Here is a 21,638-nt window from a genome sequence, read left to right on the forward strand (position 1 = left end):
CTCTGACTTCCTGGGGGGCTCAGGCAGCCCAGCCTAGGCTCTCCCATTGCCTCTTCTATGTTAAGCCCTTGTTTCTCCATCCCCAGCTTTAATAAACAGTACTGTCCGAGTCACCAGGACTCGTGTTGTGAAATCTTTCCTACAAGAAGTCAAGAACCCACGCACTACAGCTGGCCCTACACAGACCCGCTCAGGGCCAGGCCCCTGTGCAGCAACACAATGACTGTGCAAATTAAGAAAAGACTGTATTTTGTTAGGAACTTTACCAAGCGTTGGTGTTCACTTGGCGAAAACCGGGTCTGTGAGGGCGACAGTGGTGGGCCTGGTCTCCAGAAGCACACAGACCCAGGCAGTTCAGAGCTGAGCTGTCACAGACAATCTCCAGCGACTCCTCATTTATATTCTAGAGCACACCTGAGCATTTATGTTCTGAAATACATGTCATTTAGTATAAATCTCTCACTTTTTAGTTCTCCTTTAAGGTCTAGAGAGAATATTCTGTTGATTTTATAAATTGGATATGTGGTGGGTTATTTCTGTTTATCTATTTCCTTAAAGTTGAGGGATAGAATGCAGAAATAAAATGCACTCACTATCATCAAGCAGCTAAATTGCTAAAATCAAGGTGGTTGAGGCTTGAAGAAATAATTCTATTCTTGTTTGAACTGTCCTATGAACTTAGTTGGTTGAACTTTCTGGTCCTATGTCAATACCCCGATATGCCGCACATCAGACCTGCAGGAAACCCTGACGACCCCTTGAAGGACACAGGAAAGAGTCTTCATGTATCTAGACCTCCTGACGTCAGCAGCCAGACCAGCAGTCATCGAGAGGAGTTCCATCTCAGACCAGGCCAGAGGCTGAGAATGTACCACTTACCAGTGAGAACTCTTACCAAGGGTCCTCCTGACTTTGTTTAAATTTAGTTTTAAACACAAGCACTAGAAATCATCTCTTTTTCTCTATACTCCTCAGTGTCCTGGCCTTTCCCTCAGATAATCAGCAACCCCTGAGGTAGCAGAAGACAGTGGCCCAGCCCTGACGAAAGGTCACAGGTCTGGACCCCTGGCAGGCTAAAGATAACATCTTGCTTGGCCTATGTAAGCTCCCCTGGCTACTTTCCCATGAGACCAGACAGACTCTGGGGCAGACTCAGAACTGTCCTCAAGACCTAAAGAAATGACTTAGTATCCTTATCTTACCTCCGACCAATTGGTTCCCAGAATGACTTCACACCCCCTAACCCTTGATGCCTAATATTTAATCTGATTTTGCCTTATATAAAATCTGTGCCTACACACCACTGGGAGTCAGGTCTCAAGCATTAGTCTCCTGTCTCCAGCCTGGCCAATTCAATGTTGAACTATTTTTCCTTCTACACTGCAAAATCCTATTTGTGCATTTCTTTGGACCAGTGCATGCAGGCCAACAGGCTCAAACACCAGGATCCTGGGACCATACTCTGGGTACTACCTAGCTGTGTTCCTGCTTAGGATGCCCTAAACCCCTTCAATAAACCTTCATCATTTATCTCTAGCCAAAGCCTCTAGCCCTTTTGAGTTTGTTCAACAAACTCCAGTAAAGGAGGCATTACAAAATCTTTGTCTCCAAGGGGACAGTGATTCTGAAAGGTTGAGAACCACTGCTTAACATGCGTATTTTGAAGACTTTTGTTTTGTTTCTGTTATTTGCTGTTCGTCTTCCTTTATGAAACATAGGCAATGAAGTAAATGGTCACCTTTTCTTTAAACACTACTGCTTTTTAAATATACAGCTTTATTGGGGTATAACTGATATATGAAACCGCACATTTTTAAAGTGTACAATGTGATGAATTTTGACACACGTATACACCTGTGAGTTCGCCAAGGAAATAAAGAAAATGAACACAACCCTCACCCCCAGAGGCGGTCCTATCCTTTTGTCGTTTCCCCACCCACCTCTCTACCTCTCCCCCACTCCGGGCAACCACTGACCTAACTCCCATTCCTACAGAATGGTTTCCATTTTCTAGAGCTGCATACAATGGAATCGCCTAGTATGTACTCTTGTCTGGCTTTGTTCACTCTGGATAATTATTTCAAGATTTTTCCATGTTGTCAAACGTACCAAGAGATAATTCCTTTGCATTGCTTAGAGCAGGGGTGTCAACCTCATTTTCACCAGGGGCCACATCAGCCTTGCAGTTTCCTTTGAAAGGCCGAATGTAGTTTTAGGACTGTATAAATGTAACTACTCCTTAACTGTTAAGCAAGAGCTCTGCACCGTTGACAGGTAGAAACAAGGTGCTGGGCCGGATAAAACAAGGTGGAGGGCCAGATTCAGCCCTCGGGCCTTGTGTTTGCCACCTGTGGCTTAGATGTGTTCCCGCATATGGCTGCACCATGGTCTGTACGCTGTTCACCGACTAACAGTTGTCTGGGTTGCTAAGCTGTCACTGACAAAGCTGCTACACAAGTTTTTTATGAACACGGCTTCAGGTCTCTGGGGTATACACCTAGAAGTAGAATGGCAGGTGGTACAATAACTGTTTAAAACTTTTTTAAAAGGTTTTTTATTTATTTATTTTTAGAGAGAGGGGAAGAGAGGGAGAAAGAGTGAGACGCATTGATAGGTTGCCTCTTGCATGCCCCCAGCTGGGGACCTGGCCCGCAACCCTGGCATGTGCCCTGACTGGGAATTGAACTGGTGACTTTTCGATTTGCAGGCTGACAGTCAATCCACTAAGCCACACCAGCCAGGGCCTATTTAACTTTTTAGAAAACTGCCCAACTCTTTTCCAGAACCACTAAAGTTTTTATAGTCATGCTAGCAGGAGCCACAGCCCAAAATGGCCTTAACCTACAGGAGGCCAAAACTTGAAGAGAAATTTCCGCTCCATTTTGTTAAACTCAAAACCATCTGATAGAAACCAATGAAGCACTGCATTTTAAAATCCAAAGGTGGGGACAAGGGGGTGGGGGATAGGTGGGGTAGAAGGCAGCTCAGACCTGACTTTTGAGAGGAGTCACTCGAGGCTAAAGAGAAAAGCTAGAGGGGATGGGTGTCGAGACCCGAGGCCAAGAAGTCAAGCCAGACACCCCTGCCCAGGCCGCCACTGCCTATTCCCCAGCAGGCCGGGACCCCCAGCAGCCCAGAGCCAGCACGGGCTACCTTCATTCTCTAGCTACAGAGGCCACACCAAGAAATTCCAGCCTAGAACAGGACTCTCCTCTCACCACCCTTATGTCCACAGGGGCTGCAGACACCGGATCTGACTTACACCTCCAGGAACAAAGTAACCCATATGCCAGTGTCCCGAGGCAGTGAACTCCCAAGCTGAGACCCCGTAAAGGCCAAGGTGTTCTAATGGAGCCAGCACCCCTTGGGTGGCCCACACTCGAGCCCAGTGAGCCAGCTCACCATGTTCTCCCAGGCAAGATGGAAGTTCACAGATGAATAAAACACAACCGGTACAACATCACCTGCCCAGGTTTTCACATGACTTGTCTGAGGTTAGATAGCTTATAATACGACATTTATCTCCCCACATTCTCAGAAGGCCCTCTGAGTGGAACACAAAGGCTCCAGGGCATGAAGGCACTCAGGCAGCCTCTGAGGCCCTCCCTGGTCTCCCCCAGGATCCGCCTTCCCCAGGGCAGCCCCGCTGGCCAGCATAAAACAGATCTCACCAAATGCCACCTCTACCTTCCCACTGAACTTGGGGTCAGACCCTCACTCACTCCCACGGCCTGGCAGACCCCAGAAAATACTTCTGCTCTATCTCCTCCCGGTGACGGGAAGGAGGTGACCCAGGGGCCCTAGAGGGTGTCTGGCTTTCCCCTGTGGCAAGAGGACTCACACTTACTTTCTGGATTTGGCACATTCCTTCTTCCAGTTCTTGACCAAAATGGGCACAACTTGTTCTGACATGTCCTCCTTATTCAGGGACCACAGGTCAGTGCTCTCCAAGGGCTGGCGGTAGCCACGGATCATCAACCTGGGGCAGAAACACAGGGGGGAGGCGATGAGAGTCGAGAGGAAGAGGACGATGGCCCTCACCGCACATGCCCACCACCACCACTGCCACCGCCACCTCCACGCCACGGCAGCCCCACAGCCAAAGACGGCTGAGCAGCGGGGGCAACCCGAACATGGACAGACACTGGGCATATTGAACAGTTATTGCTAAACTCTGACAGGTCACCCAGAAAAATGGCCTCACTTCTTAGAGATACATACAGAATATTTAGAAGGGAAATATCAGGATGGCTCCAATGTACTTAAAAAAATCGTTAAGGCCAATATGGCAAAACATTAACAACTGTTGACTCTGGGTGGCCAATTTAGTGAGGTTTACAGGTTTGCACACTTATAGTTAAAAGTAAAGCTGATATTTTAGCTGCCTATTTTGAAATAGTTTCAAATTTATAGAAAAGACATGAACTGTACAAAGGATTCCTGTCCACCCTTCACACAGTTCACCACTATGAAGGTTTTGCCAGGTGTGCTGTATTGTTTCCTCTGTCTCTACAAACACACACGAGAACACATTTTTTCCTGAATCGTTTCAGAGTAGCTTGCAGAGGCTATACACCTTCACCCTAAGCATCAGTGTGCACCCTCCTAAGAAAAAAAGACATGCCCTTACATAACCAGAGTACAAAGATCAAAATCAGAAATATTAGCAATGGGTGGCACAGCCCACAGTCAACATCTAAATTATACTAACTGTCCCAATGGTGTTCTTTAACAGTAATTTAAAAAATAATTAGTTATGAAAAATATTCAATTTAAGAAATGCTTGTAAAAACTTTATAAAGACAAGGAACAACGCTTAACAGAGGGAAAGGGGAGGATTCGAATAAGCCCCAGCAAGACACTGACAATGTGCGGGCGGTGGGGGCAGAAAGGACGTAGGAAAAGGAAAGGACGAGAAGGGAGATTATCGAAGTGTTGGCTGAGTTGCCTCTGGTGCTTCAGTCCTCGACTTATGCATGTTTCTCTCATCCACATTTCCCACAGTGCGTGTGTAGTACGTTTCTAATGGTGAGGGGTTTGAAACAGTGCCAATAATAATAACTATCCCTAATGTAAAAAAATACCCAGCTCCCCAGTGAAGCCAAGAGCACTGTCATGAGCATCTGTTCACGGCACTCCCCACAAGTGTGTACCTTCTAACTGCCCCCGGCCGGCTGTCCGTGGAGGTTTACGTGCTTTATTCTTCATGCAGTTGGAAAGTTCATGAATGTGGCGACAGGGTCAGTATCTCTGAGACCCCTGTCCAGGGCAGGCACACTCAGGACACAATGCTGCCACACGCTCCCCCTCGCCCTCGACCCCAAAGCCCCCGCTCCCCGACCCTGCGCCCGAGGCAGGAGGGCCAGGCTTACCCTGTGATCCACCAGAAGGTGATCCTGGAAAGGAAGGATGCGCCGGATTCTGGGCAAGGGTTCTGGTGGAGAGAAAACATGGGGTGGGGACGAAAAGGGCAATGAGTGATTCAACTTCTCATCTATGAGTGCTCTGTCCAGGGAGCTGTCAGCGGACCAGTCTTCCTCCCAAAGGGCCAGAAGCTACTCTCATGTCACTGATCTGCACCCTGAAAGGATGTCTCTCCTGAGACCCAGTGGCCTTAAACAAACACATGGCAGCTCCTCCACCTTCACCCAGCAAATATCTCTGAATGTCCACTATGCGCAAAAATGCTACAGTGCCTTATCTTACATCCCCACAGCAGCCCAATGAGCATGGTGCTACCGCCGCTCCCACTTCATTCCATGAGTTCTTTCATTCGGTCATTCACTCAACAAATATGGTCTGAGCATCTACTATGTGCTTGGCACCATGTATACAAATCTCAACAGACAGACACAACCCCTCCCTTTTGGGAGCCCAGGACATACCAGGGTGGTAGCAGTAACAAAAACAGCACCTGCTAACATCTTCTACTAACCAGCTCTGTTCTGAGAGCTTTACCTAAATTATCTCATTTAATCTCCAGAACTACTCAACAAGGCAGGTAAAAAAGCATCAGCCTCATTTCATAATAAAAGAAACTGTGGAGCATGGGGTGAAATGCCTGGTCCATGGTCCCCAGCGAGGCGTGGCAGAAACAGGGTGTGAGCTCCAGGCAGGGCCCAGAGAGAGACATTAAGAAATGATCTCATGAACAAACACAAACCCACACCTGCAGTGGGGATCACACCCTGAAGGGCTGTCAGTGGGTTCACTGGTACCTTCCTGGGCCCGCAGTAAGAGAGCAGATAGGGGGTGGGGACTGATGTAGTTGACGGAGGCCAGGGAAGGTGTTCCTGAGTGAGATGTTCCAGCTGAGGTCTGAAGAGTGAGCAGAGGACAAGGAAAGGGGAGAGGAGAGGCAGTCCCAGCAGTGAGAGCAGTTTGTGCAAAGGCCCAGTGGTATACAGGAGCATAACCTCCTCCAGGGACCAAGAAGGGGTCTGGGTAGTCTCCACCAGAGGCCACATAAGGAATCCTGGTCTTCACCCTAAGGGCAATGGGAATCATAGACAGATTTTCGCGAGCTCCCAATAAACCCCTTTCCTAAGGCACAAAGATGAGCTCTAACTGAACAACACACAGACGAGGATGAGAAAGCAGTGTAGAGCCTCAGGGCTGCACACGGGGCAGCCAGGCTCTCGGTGCAGACACGTTCAGGCCTAGGTTCTGAAACACCAGCTTCCCTGAAGGGGGTCACCATGCAGCGATGAGCCCTTCAGCTGACGGCAACACTCAAGGTTCCAGCAGTTTTCAGAGATGTGGCATTGAGAGATGTCTCAACCCAAGCCGTTTTCCATCTGGGCTGAGAGCACTTTTAGAAAACACCATATCTGCTCCCTACCAAAGAGTCTGATTAAGCTGGTTTGGGGTGGGACTGGGATGTCTGAGTCTTTGTTTTTAACCCCCAGAGTCTCCTTTGGCCAAGTGACTGGGCAGGAAATGTACAAGATAAGCCTAGAACACCTTGTAACACCCAACACCAAGGAAACTAAAGCTGAGTAGGATTGCTAAAAGTTCTTGGAAGCCACCAGAAGTGGCTCCCACTAGCCCAAAAAGGGATAATCTGAGCTTCAATAAGGACAGTAAATAGAATGGACTGAAACACATCACCTATGTTTAAATACACAACCTCATACTGATACTGAAAAAAGAACCACCTCTTCGTGTCGGTGATGAAAAGATGCTGGTGAACCAAGTTGTTGTTTTGAAAACAGAAAATGGGTAGGAAACAAGTATTTTCCCATCTTTCCTAAATGACCTACACCAGCGGGGGACCAAAGAAGATGAGAGGAAGTGTCTGCCTACAAATGGTCCAGCTAGTGAGCGAAGGGATGATATAACGTAAAGGAGTACACCACACTGTGACCACCATGGCGTACTATTTGATGATATTAATCAATTATTATTAACGTTTTTAGGCCAGATAGCAGTTGTACTGTTTAAAATACTCATCTTTCAGACACAATCATTGGGGCAAATTGAGTGAATGTACGCAGGAACTCTACTATTTTTGCAACTTTGTGAGTCAAGTTATTTCAAATAAAAAGTTATTAAAAATTTAAAATTCCTCATCTTTCAGAGATGCACACTGAAATCTTTGCACATGCAATGCAGGGTGAAGAGTCCATGGCAGTTCATCATACTGCGCTGTCCGCTTCTGTACACACGTGGAAGTTTCCGTTGTGGTAAGTCTCCCCAGTGATTCAAACGCACGCCCGGGACTGAAAACCAGCAGGCTCTGCTCTGGGGCCACACGGCCTGGCTGCCCTAGAATCACCCTGGTGCCCAGGGTCCCAAACCAGACCAACCAGATCAGTATCTCTGCGGTGGGGCCCTGCATCAGTATATTTTTAATAAAGTAAGTCAGACGCAGCCAGCACAGACCTACACTCCAGAGCAACCTAAGGCAGAGTAACTTCAGACTGTGGAGCCAGACAGACTTGAGTACAAATCCCAGGCCTGCCATTTTCTAGCTGAATGATGTTGGACAAGTCTTCACTTCACAGCCTGTTTTCCCATCTGGGAAATGGGGACAGTTAGTCCTACTGCTCAGTCTACTGTCCAGGACTGCAAATAGGAACAAGTAAAACGAGGTCCGTGGGACTGTGTTATAAGCTGGAGCTCTCCCAGCAGAAGGCAGCAATATTATTCACGGAGAAGGTGGTGGTATTTGCCATGTAGGCTGTTTGTTTTTCCTCCGGAAGTGGGTGGGTTATCGGGAAATCACAAAGGCACTTCAAATGTAGCCCAATCCCTACCCTTTGTGAAAGACTAAGCAATGCTGAAAGAGAAGGGTGATGGGGTGGGGCAGAGCTGGCAATGACTCATTTATATCTTGAGCAAATATTTAGGGAGGACCTGCCTATATGCTAGGAGACAACTGAGGGGTGGGGACAGAGCCAGGAATAAGAGAGCAAGTTCCCTGCCCCATATACAGTGTCCCATATGAGGGGGAGATGGACAGGAAGCAAACCAATATGCAAACAAATACATAACTATAAATGATGAGAGCTGCAACAAAGGAGAAAAAGATAGGACGCCAGAGAGAGAAGGGGTGGGGGAGCAGGGGCAGCTTATGTGTGAAGCAACACAGAGCTGGGTTAGACCAGTTTCAGTCCCAGCTCTGCCACTTACTAGCCGTGGGATCCTGGACTCGTTACTTGGTGATGAGATCAAATGAGATAAAGCATACTACGTACTTAGAACAGTGCCTGGCACAGGGTAAAAGCTCAAGAAATGGTATCAGTAGCATTAGAATAGACAGGAATAGTAAATGGAATGACAAGGCCTTCCACTGCTGGCAGGCCCACGACACATCGAGCACTGGACCGGACTCTCCGCCACTGAGCAACAAAATTTAATTGGGACACAGTGACGCTCACTCTTTAACAAATGTCTGTGGCTGCTACGATCACAGAGTTCACTAGCTCTGACAGAGACCATATGGTCTGCAAATATTTACTAGCTGGCTCTCTACAAAAAATGTTGGCTGACCTCTGCTCACACCAGACCTCATATACACCCAAGAACACAGTGGTCATTACAGGTGAAAGTAGAAGCCAGTCTTTCTTCTGTCGTGGCATCAGCATACCATTGTGCAACTTAAACCTTGCACACAAAGGTAGCTTCCCCGGGCTGAGGGGGAAGTGAGGGCTGAAATGCACTGTGTGCCCAGCTCAATAAGGCCACCAGGTCCTATGCCAGGGAGGGGTCTTATCAGCTTAAAAGAAGCAGGGTCTGTCTCAAATTCATCCACCCAGGGGTGGGGGGAGGTAAGTCATCTTTTTCTAATTTGCACGGGGGCTTGATACAAATAGCAGGGGTGTTAGGCATAATCTGAGGGGCCTCACAAATCTGGCCTCCTTTCACAATCAGGCAAGTCCAGCTGCGGGTCAAGAATGAAGCAGCCCGTGGACTGTATAACTGAGGTCAGACTTGTTCCCTTCGTACCCAACTGCACATAGATGAGATCGTAAGAAATGATGCCCCAGAGGGAAAACACTAATCCTCCCTCCAGCCCATAAGAATCCCAACCCCTGTGAGAAAATTTGCCCTGCAAATTCAGTAAGGCCGGGTTATCACCATGAACATTCCAGTTTCTAATGTGTACACTCAAAGAGCTTTGCCAAATTCGTCTCCCAGCCCTCCTCCCTCCAAGTGATCCAAACACAGATTTTCAGATTCCTGGAAGTCTGTTCAGCTGTCATAGAGTCCTCATCACCAACACAGAGAAGGAAATACTGTATCAATTTGGGAGCCACTTTCAGGAAGTCCCTCTCTGACATGAATGGCCTCGTTCCATAACAGACAACTAGAGCGCTTACGAAGCCAAGAATTAATAAAAAGAAGAAGAAAGGGCTAATGAACGGGGATCCAGAGAGCAGACCAGTCAACCGAAATCAAGCGAATGTTTGGTGTAGTGCACTAAACACAGAGGCAGAGCTGCCAGCTGGGGGTTTCTGGCCTCTGAGACTGAAACGGACCAACTCCTGACCCAGAGTGGAGGCGGCTCATTAACTGGTCCCCTATTCGTTTAGAAAAGAGAATAATTCACCCAAGCCCTGGCTTAAGGCAGAAGGAGAGAAAGCCTGATTTATGCAAACAGAGCTGTGTTCTTTGGCACCTTTACACGGCTCCCAGTGATCTGGCCAGAAACTGTGCATATTAAAGCAATTGGACATAAGAGCCCCAGGCACTGGTTCTTTAACTACTCACTCATTCACCTCTCACATGGTGCCCTTTGAGGGCCTCTTCCAGGCCCCCACACCTTTTCTGGTTTTGATTCTGCTTTAGTTTAATTATCTACCAGTGACTCCCACTCTGCACTTCTTAGATGTCCAGGAATAAGGGGTGAATAAACAGCAGTATAGCTTTGAGCAGGGGTTTTTGAATGTGGCCCCCATCACCAGCATCCATGGTGCCTGGGAATTATTTAGAAATGCAAATACTGGAGCCTCATCCAGATCTGCTGACTCAGGGGTGCCGGGCTGGGACCCAGTGAGCTGTGTTTTAACAAGCCCTCCAGGTGATGCCGTGCCCATTCAGGCATTCAAACCCAGAGAAAGGGCTCCCAGATCCAGTGTCCACTCTGACCCTCGGGAAGATTCATCATCCCATCTCACTGGGTTGCTTCCAGGATTAAATAAACTAATAAATAAAGACAGCACACCGGGCTGCTATCATTATTACTGGTTGGAATAATTTACATGTCCAACGATAAAAGAGATTTGTTGCTACAACTTATAACAATGCTGGTTTTTGTGGACTCTGCTGCTCGGAGCTGTGCAAACCACCTCCGTGCTCACGACCACAGTCTCTTCTACTGTAACACACACTGCGTGCACACCGCCCACAACCTCATCCATTTTCTCCTGGATGCTGATGCTCTTGTGCACACAGGGTCCCTGTCCAGATCAACTCTCCACTCTACCTGCCTGAGTTGCTATAATAGCTTCCTAAGTGCCACCAGCCACTCCATGTCCCAGGAGTCCTCTTCCAGTCTTTAGCTGGAAGGATCCCAACCAGAGTGTGTCACTCCCCTGCTGAAAAATGCATCAGGTCAAAATTCCCAGTCCTTATAGATGGCCCCCCAGCCCGTCCCGCCCAAGCAGAATCCATGCCGTCCTCACTCACACATCCCAGCCCATCCCCTGACCTCTGCACCTGCTGGTTCCTCTACCAGGAGCACCTGCCCACCCGCGCTCTGGCCTTCAACGTCATTAGCCTGGCCAGGCCTCTCCTTTCTTGGACTCAGGCCTCCATTGCCCTGGATGCTGGCCCTGGAGCCCCCGGCACTTCCCTGCCTCAGAGCCCCACTGTCCGGCCTGTAGCTGTTGGCTCATGGGCCTGCTGCCCCTCCCCCACCTCTCAGAGCAGCTGTCAACATCTGCTCATTTCAAGGCCCTCAGAGCCCAGCTCAGCCCCTGGCACAATGCTGAATTATTATTACTGAGTGGCCAAAAGTATAAAGGAGATAGGACTTTTTAAAATGGTGTTTACGATGCTTTCATAAACAATCTGAACACAGCCATTGTCTCAAGGAGCAGAGGGTAGAGACCAACCATGACCAGGCAGGGGAAACTGCCCAGGGTCCTGCTAATGCTCTGTATCTTGAGAGAGACTGAAGTTACTCATTTATCCTCATTGAATGGTACTAAGTTTCAAGAATGTCACTTTATGTAAATTTTACTTAGAAAAAACAGACAGTGAACTCTAGCTAATGATTTGCATGATGAAATGTTTGGGTGAAGGATGTTTATGTATTTCAAAGGAAGTTTCAGGTATCAAAAAAACTAGTGAGCAGGCTGGCTGGCTAGCTGGCTGGCTGGCTAAGTGATAAAGCAGTTTAGCAAAATATAAACTGTACAGTCTAGTTGGAGGGTGGATGGGTTCTCCCTGTGCAAGTCTCCTGACTTCTCTGTAGCTGTGAAGTGTTCATAGTAACATGCTGGGGAAGAAATGTTTCATATTTAGTATCAGGCTAAAAACGCCTCTTATTCCAAAAGAGCTGAGAGGTTTTAGTAATGTGCACCAGTGTCTGTCAATGGGGAACCGCCCTGCCCCCAAACCCCAGGATCTTGTTAAAACGAGAAGGAGGCATTAGGGCTCAGGAGGCTGAAGACACTGCATTTCCAATGAGCACCTAGGGACGCCAGTGCTGCTGGTCTGAGGACCGCACTTGGAGAAGTGTGGGTCTGCTGCATGGGCCACGTTTGACCATGATGCTCCCAAACGCAAATGAAACCCCTGTCCTCCAGCCCTAACCAGTAGCCTCAGGGCCAGCAAGATAAAGGACCAGAGGCCGGGGACAGGCAGGAGCCTCGGTCAGCCATGCTCAGCTGCACCCAGGCTGGAGCCAGAGGGACTGAGGGGAGCAGCCCTGCCAAGAAACCAGAGCCAGAATAGACGTCCTCCGCCTCCCACAAGGGCAGGCCCGCTGGGTGACTCAGCAGAAGGGAGCCTGGAGAAGCTAAGAGCGGCCAGCTCCCACCCAGGCCTCGCCTCGCCTCACCCAGGTCACCTCAGGGTTTGGCTGCCTGCTCTCTCCAAGGACAGGCGGCAGTGGTTGCTGCTATTAGGGCAGGAGGGAAGCAGGGGCTGGACTCTCCCATCTTTCAGGGTCCAATGTGATACTAGCTCTGAGGGTCACAGGGAGACAGGCATAGAAGGCACTAACAGTGTCCCCCCTATTCGGGTCTAGGGTGGGGAGCAGGGTGAGGCGGGCATCAAGTGGAGCCTCACCCCATCTTCCAGACACTGACGTCCTGGAAGGAGGGGAGACTGGCCCCAAGTCCCCAATCCAAAAATCATGTGACCTGCTTCCCTGCCTTCATCTCAATTGTGGTTCCCCAGTTTCAGTATTTGTCTGCTGGCCTGTGTAACAGCTGTCTCCCCTGAGACCCAAAGCTTCCCAAAGGCACATGGCAGACAGTATTTTCCAAAGACCAGACATGATCTGCCATCCCAAGTGCTGGTCGCACAGTGAGATCTGCCCACTCCCCCATTGAGAGGTGGGTCTGTGCCCCCCTACTGCTCCCAGGCAGACTTTTGTGATTGCCTCGATCAAGAGAGTAGGGCAGGGGTGACACCATGTGACACTGGGACTGGATCAGAAAAGGTGACAGAGCTTCTACCTGACTCTCTCTCGGACACTCACAGTTGCCCTCCTGCGAGGAAGCCAGGCCACACAAGGAGACCACAGGGTGCTGCCATGCCCGGCCGAGGCCCAGCCAGTGGCTGAGCTCACTCACCACCCACATGTGAGTGAGGAAGCCCAACTCGAGCCCCTACAACCATCGGGCTGCAACTGTAGGACAGTCCCCACGCAAGACCCACCACGCTGAGCCCAGCCACACCCACGACTGGGAGACGTAATAAACCACTATTGCTGACTGCAACTGAAGTCAGGGCGGTTTGTGAGGGAGCAGCAGGCAACTGCAGCAGGGCATGAACCACCTCTATTTCCCACACAGCTGTGCCCCGAGAACTAAGCACGGGATACAACAGATGCTCAGTGAATGTTTGTTGAAGGGATAAAGGAACCCAGGTGGGATTAAAATGCAGGGTTTGCCCAACTCCAAAATGAAGCTTCTCTTTCATCACACATGCTGCCTCCACACATGCTGCCGTCAGATTTAGGGTATAAGCTAGGGTCTAACAGCCCACTTCTGAGCTTCAATTCCTAACACAGAAAAAGGACTGGGGAGAAGAGTTTGGGTGTCCCGGCCCCCCACGGCCCAGCCACCAGCTCCCCGAGCCGCACCTGGCAGGCCCCTCCCCAGGGTGGCAGGTCAGGCCCCAGGCTCTGACTGCTGGGAACATGGAAAACACAGTGGGAGGAGGAAGTCCACTCCTTGAGCCACCTCCCTGCACTCATGCCCAGAAAAAAAGTGAAAGGAACTCGATCTCAACTCCCAGAGAGGACCAAATATCTGAAACTCCCTCCTAACAAAGCACCCAAAATGGTCCACTGTGAGAGGGCTGCCTCTCGGGCGCCAGAGGCAGCCTGAGAGGCCAGATGCCCCCCACGCCAGCCTGTCAGCCCCACCTGGACTCGGAGGAACCCAAGGTCTGCAACCATTTAGGGGGTGTGACTTGTTTGGTGGGATTCCTGGCTCAACAGAACAGCCTGACAATTAATAAATGTTTCCTGATGGGGACACTCCATGGTCGCGCACGCACACACACACACACACACACACACACACACTGAGGACCAGCAGACACCACAGCCATAGATATCTGAGCCTCTCCTTTGTGCCGGGCGTGGGCGGGGATGCAATGGGTGCTGCAGGCACAGTTGCTGCCTCAGTGAACCTTGTACACATGCAAACACGTGTGTACAAGAACACAGTGACACACACACAAACACTCCAACACATATCTACATACAAAACATGAACATAAACATACAAATATAGGCACACACATAAACATGCACGCACATACACCCACATATACAAACATGCACACATGTGTACAAACACAGTTGCATGAATACATGATTTGCTACTTTCTCCAACCCAGTTCCTCCTTGAGCAGGGAGATCCAAAATGGGGCCTTTCAAGACACACCAGGACACGGGGGGCAACCGCCTCCTCCGCTGCTGCCCCACAAGTCCCCTGATCACTGAAAAGGCAGCCTCAGCCTTTTCTGAGGCTCAGGCCAGACCCGGCATAACAACAGCAGCTGAAAGCTGCTCCTGCTGCAACTTCACCCATTAACAACTGACTAACCAGACATGAACAAAGCACCAAATAAATGCTCCAAAGGCTTCCTGCCCCTCTCAGAATAAAACCCACACAGCTCATCTGGCCTACTGTCCCCACCTTGCAGAGGCCACCCCTCAGCCCTCTCCTGCCTTGCTGCTCCAGCCACACTGGCCTCTCCTACTGTTCCCTTGACATGACACAGCAGTTCCTACCCTAGGGCCTTTGCACTTGCCAACACTCTGCCTGGAACTCTCTTTCTCTGGGTATTTGCTCAGTTGGCTCCTTCATTTCTTTAGGTTTCTGCTGCAGTGTGGTTTCCTGCAGGAGGCCTTCCATGATTGCTCATCAGAAATTACACACGACCCCCAACCACCACCTCCGGTTCCTTTCCCTGCTTTTTTCTTCTTAGCATTTACCCCATCTGACAGATATATGGGTCCTAGGGTTACTGTTTGTCCCCATGAATGACAACCTAAACTTCAAGTGGGCAAGAACTCTGCTTTAATCACTGCTACAGCCCTATGCCCAGATCAGGGCCTGGCACTCAGCACTGGCTAGAAGGAGGAAGGAGAGAAGGAGGGAGAGAGAAGGGGAAGGAAAGAATGGGAGGAGGAGAAGGGAAGGAAGGGAGGGAGAAAATAGAGACACAAGGGTGACAAGGCCCATGTCCCCTTTTATTCTCCCAGCAGGAAGAGTGGCCATCTCTGCCTGTCCCCTGATTTCTTCCTGCACATACAGGATTTCCCTCAAACTGACAGGACAGACCAAAGGACTCAAACTCGAATCCTTCAGGGGCCAGGCACATACCTAGATGAAAGAAATAAGACTGTACAATGCAATAAGGAGTAGTGGGGACTGTGGTAAACTAGGGCAACACTGCCATGTGCCATGGCTCTGACACTACCTGAACTTCTATTTTTTGTTAGAATACCTGGACAGTTAGAATGTATGTGAAACTTTCTGATTTTTTAAATGTGTGTTCATATTTTCTAAAATCACTATGCCAACCTAATGAGAAAACCTACAGGCCTGCAAGACACAGAAGTTCACAACAATGAATCAGATTCCCTCCCCAGGCTCCCCCACCCCAGGCATGTCTACAGTTCAGTCTTTCCATGTCAAGTGTAGCAGTTGATACCCATCTCCAGGTGTTTGCAGCAGATGGAATGAGATCCCAGATGGACAACACTGGCTCAGAACACGTGCCCAGTCAACACTAGCCAGCACTGTACAATGTTTCTTTCTTGAACACATTCGTGATCACACTTACGGGGTCATTGATGGTTTCAGAGAACAGGGGCGAGCGGTCTGAGAAACAGGACAGGACGAGCTGAGTCAGCACAAGGCAGAAGTAAATGTAGAAAGTGGTATCCCGAAACAAGTTGACTTCGGCGTCCTAAACATGAGGACAGAAGGAGGAAGAGAACATCATTTTCTGGAATTAGCTTGCAGAGGCCGGGGAACGGGCCGCAGAAAGTCCATCAGCACGCAGGCCCGATGACAAGCTTTCCGCCCCATCCCACACCCTGCAAGTCAGCACACGAGAGGCGGTTCCCTCAGAGTGTGGCCCACAGCGCCTGTGGAGGGCACCCCCATGGTGGGAGGAGGCCGGGGCGTGGGAGTTAAGCAGACCCCCGGCCAGGCCCTGTCTCTGCTCGTACTGGCTGCAGGACTTCAACGCCTTACTTAGACCTCTCCGTGCCTCAGTTTTCCCACCTATTTACAAGGGTGATTCTACCTCCCGGGGAACACTCAGCAGTGTGTGGAGACACTCCTGTTTGTCCTAACTGGCACCCAGCGAGGAGAGGTCAGGGATGTCCCTAACATGCGACAAAGTACAGGACAGCCCCTGACAACAAAGATGTTTCTGTCCTAAACATCAATTATTGCTGAGGCTGAAAAATGCCGCCAGAGTACTTGTGAGAAGTCAAGATGATTCATGAAAAGAACCCAGCCCTCTACCTGGCACTCTGAAAACACAAACTCAGTAAATGTCCGCTGCCAGCACTGTTAAAGGCAGTGTGCTGTGCACTGCAGGTGCTCAGTATGTGCTCCGTTTCTTTTCCTCCTGTTGCCTGATGCCAGGTCCTGATCAGCTGGGAGATGGGAGGCAACAACAGGATAGTCTGAAAGCACATGCTCCTCAGAATTCCTGGGAGCAGCACACGGCAGCCAGTGTGAACCGCTTCTCAGCCCAACTAGCGACTGACGGCACCAGGGTAACTCAGAACAACCTAGGGCCCCCTGGGGGAGCAGCCGCTCTGCAAATACTGCTCCCTGTTCGGCTCTGTTCCAGACTGAAGACACCTGGAGCTGACTTTCCCTTCTGTTTACTGCTGACAGAGGCTCACAGGGTGGTGTTCCTCAGTCTGCAGATCCTGCCCCGGGAGGACCCACATGGGCTCCTTGGGGCTACACAGACAAGCAGGGCAGTGAGGAAAGAAGGCTACAAAACAAAGGCTGGTGAGGTAGGGAAATCCCCAGGGAAGAAGCCAGGCCCATGTGATGCCCATCTCCTGGTTCCCCTGGCAGAGTGTGACTTCCCAAAGGAACAGGTATCTCTCCCAAGGGCCCCTGCAGGAAGCTGCAAAGTGAGGCCGCCACTTACCTCTTTTAAGGCAGTCATGATTTTGGATCTCAAGATGGCAAGGGCACATAGTAGGGCTACAAGCCAGAATGTGAGCATGATCCCTGAGGACTGGACTCCCTTCCTTCTCTCGAGCTGAATTAAAAAGGTAGCAAGCAGCTAGAAGAGAGAAGCATACAATAGGAGTCGTCAGGAGAAGGCTAGAGCCCCAAAGCCCCCATGGTCCCCAAGGACCCCACAGTCCAGAGGCCTGGAAGACGTTGGGCCTAGAGTAGGGCTGCCCTTCGCCCAGTGCTACAAGAACAGCCTGGGGGAGGACTTGGCTCCAGTCCCAGCTCTGCTCTTGTCCTGCTGGGTGACCATGAGCAAGTCACCAAACCCCTCTGAGCCTCCACTGCCTTGCCTGCAAAACAGAGTTGATAACAGCACCTAGCGGGATGGCTGTGAGAACTTAATAAGATCATGTATAGGTTGGGGGTAGGAGGCAGCAGCTCAGTGTACAACAGAATAGACACACTTTTTCTTAAAAGACCAGACAGCAAATATTTTAGGCTTTATGGGCCATAGAGTTTCTGTCACAACTACTCAATATTGCTGCTGTAGTGTGTGAAAGCAGCCCTAGATGATCCATGAATGAACAGATACAGCTGTGTGCCAACAAAACTTTACAAAATGAGGCAGTAGGCCACCCTTGATTTAGAACTGGAAAGACTTGTTCAAATTCCCCTTTGGTCAACAGTGGCAACTGTGCTCTGGAGCATCTGCTACCTTCGCCTCACAGGAAGCATCCTAGTGCACTAACTCAGTGCACCCCCTGCAGCCCCGAGAGTGGGAACCACAGTTTGCATTCAAGGAAGCGAGGTTACTTAATCTGCCTACAGTCACACATCTTGTCTTCAGGGACTTTCATTACAACAATGGCAGGGTGAGTGAATTGGGGTTTTTATTTCATTCCTGATACCTGGGACTACTATTTCCATTTCACATGTGACTTCATGATCAGAAAGAAAATAAACAACAACATTGCTTTTCCTTGAAAAGAGGAAACTTCACGGCACTCCTCCAGACTGATAGAGTCACCCTCTTGAGGCAGACCCCAAGGCCAGTCATGGTCATAAGCCAGCTCCTAAGGGAGCTGGTCTCCCTATAGCGGTCAGCCACGCCACCACCCCTCATAACCCAGGTGCTGGAACCAAAAACCCATCTGCCTACTTGTCCCCCTCAGGTCCCCCATCTCCTTCACTCCCCACACCTAATCCATCAAAAACACACATTGGCTGTGCCACCAAGGCCAGTCCTCAGTGCACCCTTACCTCAGCCTCCAGCCCCTCTTGCCAAAAGGCCCTCCACCCACCCCACCCTCCTCTGACCTCCCAGCTTCCACTGCTGCCCAACTATCTGTTCTCCACTCAGAGGCCACAGTTAGCTTTTAAATATGCAAAGCCAGGCATATCACATCCTTCCTGAAAACCTTTGTCTTTAGGACCGAGGGTTTAACATGGGTTCCGAGGACGGGTTGTGGAAAGAACCTGGGAGTCCATGAACTTGGATAGGAAACAATTTACAGCTTCAGTTTCCCACATCAGCATCACCAGGTACAAGTGCAGGCAATCAACCACAATGGCATTAGCCGTACCCAGGATTCTGTCACCATAGAAACTGTATCTGAAAATACAAAGCTGAAGATGTCCCAACTATCTCAGATGGTCATTGCTATTCAGAAGTTAAGGAGGCATCACACCTGTTGCTAGATCTTGATTTGAAATACATTAACAGAGAAGCACATATATTTTTTGGTTTTTATCTTTTGATAACTATATTTAAATACAATTGGTGTCCCAGTCCAAATGTCCAGCAATGAAAGAATGGGAAAAAATGGGTGGCAAAACCATACAATCTAAAATACTCAGCAATTCAAAAAAAAAAAATGTTCGGACACACTCAACATGGTTGAGCTGCAGGTGCTCTGAAGTCAGACGCAAACTGGCCCAGCTTGCGTGGTTCCATCCCCGTGACCTTCTGGAAGAGGCGAAGTGACGGGGTCAGGTAGCACGTCAGTCCCAGGGAAGGGGCGGAGGTGGGGCCCGACAACAGAGGAGCCGCGCGAGGGGGCTGCGGGGGTGACAGGGCTGCTCTGTGCGGTGGAAGTGGTAGTTACAAGACAAGATGTGTTTATTGATTAAACCTCAAATATAAATGCACGGCACAAAACCTTCCTATACTTACGCGCATGTGAATGGTTTCCTTTGTAATCCTGTATATGTTAAGAACACCATTCTGAGAAGGTGATCAGGCCAGCAAAAAAGAAAGGGGTCCATGGTAAAAAAAGGTTTAGAATCCAGCGTTGGGAGTGAAAAACAACACTTTTATTCTGAAGCTCAAGGTCCCTCAGAGCCAGGCCTCTGCCATCGCAGCTCCCCTCCCTCTTCTTCAACCGTTCACCCCAGCCACAGGGGCCAGCTCTCAGTGTCTCCCTCCGACCCCAGCACTTCGCTCTTCTCACCGACGGTTGGCCCTCTACTCATGGTCCCGTCAACTCTTTAACACCCTGCTCATCCTTCAGGCCTCAGCTCCATCACCCCTCCCTCCCTCCCTCCAGGGGTGTCCTACCTTTTGGCATCTCTGGGCCACACATTAAATATATTGTGGCACATAATCACAAAAACACCTCATAATGTCTTCAGTAAATTTATGACTGTGTTGGGCCACATTCACAGCCATCCTGGGCTGCACGGGGCCCGTGGGCCACAGGTTGGACACCCCTGCATCTAAACCAAACCAAGCTCACCTAAGTTCACTCTCACAGCAATTTACACACAACAGTTTGTGATATTCCTTGAATGTCTGTTTGCTCAGCTGGACTGCACACTTCCTAAGGATAGGCGCTGGGTCAGTTTGATCTTCAACTTCTGGCGTGCATTAGGAATAACAAATATTTGCTGACTGCCTCACACCTCATATGCCTAGTGCCTGCATATTCCAGTCCCCGAGGGGTTGGGAGAAGGTTCCTGCCACAGGGACAGCAGGGCTGGTCCTTCATCCTGTCACGGAGCCCTGAGGAGACACTGAGGACCTCACGGGCCACTTCACCTCTTGGCCAGCTCAGCTCAGAGCCCCGGTGGGTATAAGGCCCAGTGACTCTCAGCCCAGCACACCTGTGTCTCCAGCAACACAGACAAAGACATGAATGAAGAATCAAAAAACAAAGAATGGGAAAAGTTAAGGGAATGCACTATTCCAGCCCAAAGCAGTCCATACTGATACCCCCTCACCAAAATGTAGAGCCCACAACCCCCAGGCCAGCAAAACCAAGCCCTTTATTTCCCCATTCCCTCAATACACTGATGGAGTGCTTACTGCATGTCAGGCACAGTACCAGGCTCCGGGGACACAAAGAACAATTCGCAGAGAACACTGGGTTTGGGTGGCTCTTTGCAAAGACAGACACTGGAGCCAGGTAGCCTGCACATGAAGCTGACTCTGAGGCTCACTGGCTGTGTGACTGTGGGCCAGTTCCATCACTTCTCTGTGCCTCAACCTGCTTATCTACAAAATGGGGGTAACGAGCAGACATACTTAAATGGACTAACATACAGAGGGATTAGGACAGTGCCTGGCACAGAGCACACACTGCTAACGGGAGCTGTGAAGAGTCATGGTCCTTCACAATCTGGTTCCAACTTGCCCTTCTTGACCCACCTTGTCACTTCCACCATCTACCCTCTAACCCCCACACCTTCTTGCTTCAAGTGAGGCTCACCATCCTCCTCCAGATACTCCCTTTTGGCCTCCAACCTTCCCTTGGACATACTGGTTTCCCTGCTCCAAACATCCTGCCCCAAATGTGCTCCCTCTTCATTCTTCAACACTCAAGGGCTACGCTCACCGAGGACCTTCCAGGTTGCTCAGAGGACCAAAGTAAAGTACACAGTACTTCACAGGACTGGCTCTTTTTTTAAAAGATTTTATTTATTTATTTTTAGAGAGGGAAGGGAGGGAGAAAGAGAGAGAGAGAGAAACATCAATGTGCGGTTGCTGGGGGTCATGACCTGCAACCCAGGTATGTGGCCTGACTGGGAATCAAACCTGCGACACTTTGGTTTGCAGCCCACACTCAATCCACTGAGCTATGCCAGCCAGAACTAGGACTGGCTCTTAATTCAGAGCATGTCATTGTGGAGAGCAAGGGCTAAAAGCATGGCCTCTGAGTGACCACCCCTCACTTTGACCATGTATCAGCTGTGTGACCTTCAGCAGGGAGAATAACCTTTCTGTGCCTTAATCTCCTCACCTTAAAATGGAAACAAAGCAGTACCTATCTCGCCAGTTGTTCTGAAAAT

General features: G+C 49.7%; 1 protein-coding gene across 3 annotated transcripts in view; it reads right to left on the reverse strand.

Moving 5' to 3' along the window:
- ABCC1 (ATP binding cassette subfamily C member 1) overlaps nucleotides 1–21,638 on the reverse strand; it is a 135,568-nt gene that overhangs the window by 72,185 nt on the left and 41,745 nt on the right. For all 3 annotated transcript variants that reach the window (XM_036020890.1, XM_028511155.2, XM_036020888.1), the window contains exons 4-7: nucleotides 17,320–17,457; nucleotides 15,982–16,107; nucleotides 5,373–5,434; nucleotides 3,848–3,979 (exon numbers count right to left, since the gene is read on the reverse strand). In XM_036020890.1, coding sequence (XP_035876783.1) covers nucleotides 3,848–3,979; nucleotides 5,373–5,434; nucleotides 15,982–16,107; nucleotides 17,320–17,457 — 458 coding nt within the window. The remainder of the gene's footprint in view (nucleotides 1–3,847; nucleotides 3,980–5,372; nucleotides 5,435–15,981; nucleotides 16,108–17,319; nucleotides 17,458–21,638) is intronic.

Source organism: Phyllostomus discolor, chromosome 3 (assembly GCF_004126475.2).
Source record: "Phyllostomus discolor isolate MPI-MPIP mPhyDis1 chromosome 3, mPhyDis1.pri.v3, whole genome shotgun sequence".
In the NCBI taxonomy this organism is placed as follows: domain Eukaryota; kingdom Metazoa; phylum Chordata; class Mammalia; order Chiroptera; family Phyllostomidae; genus Phyllostomus; species Phyllostomus discolor.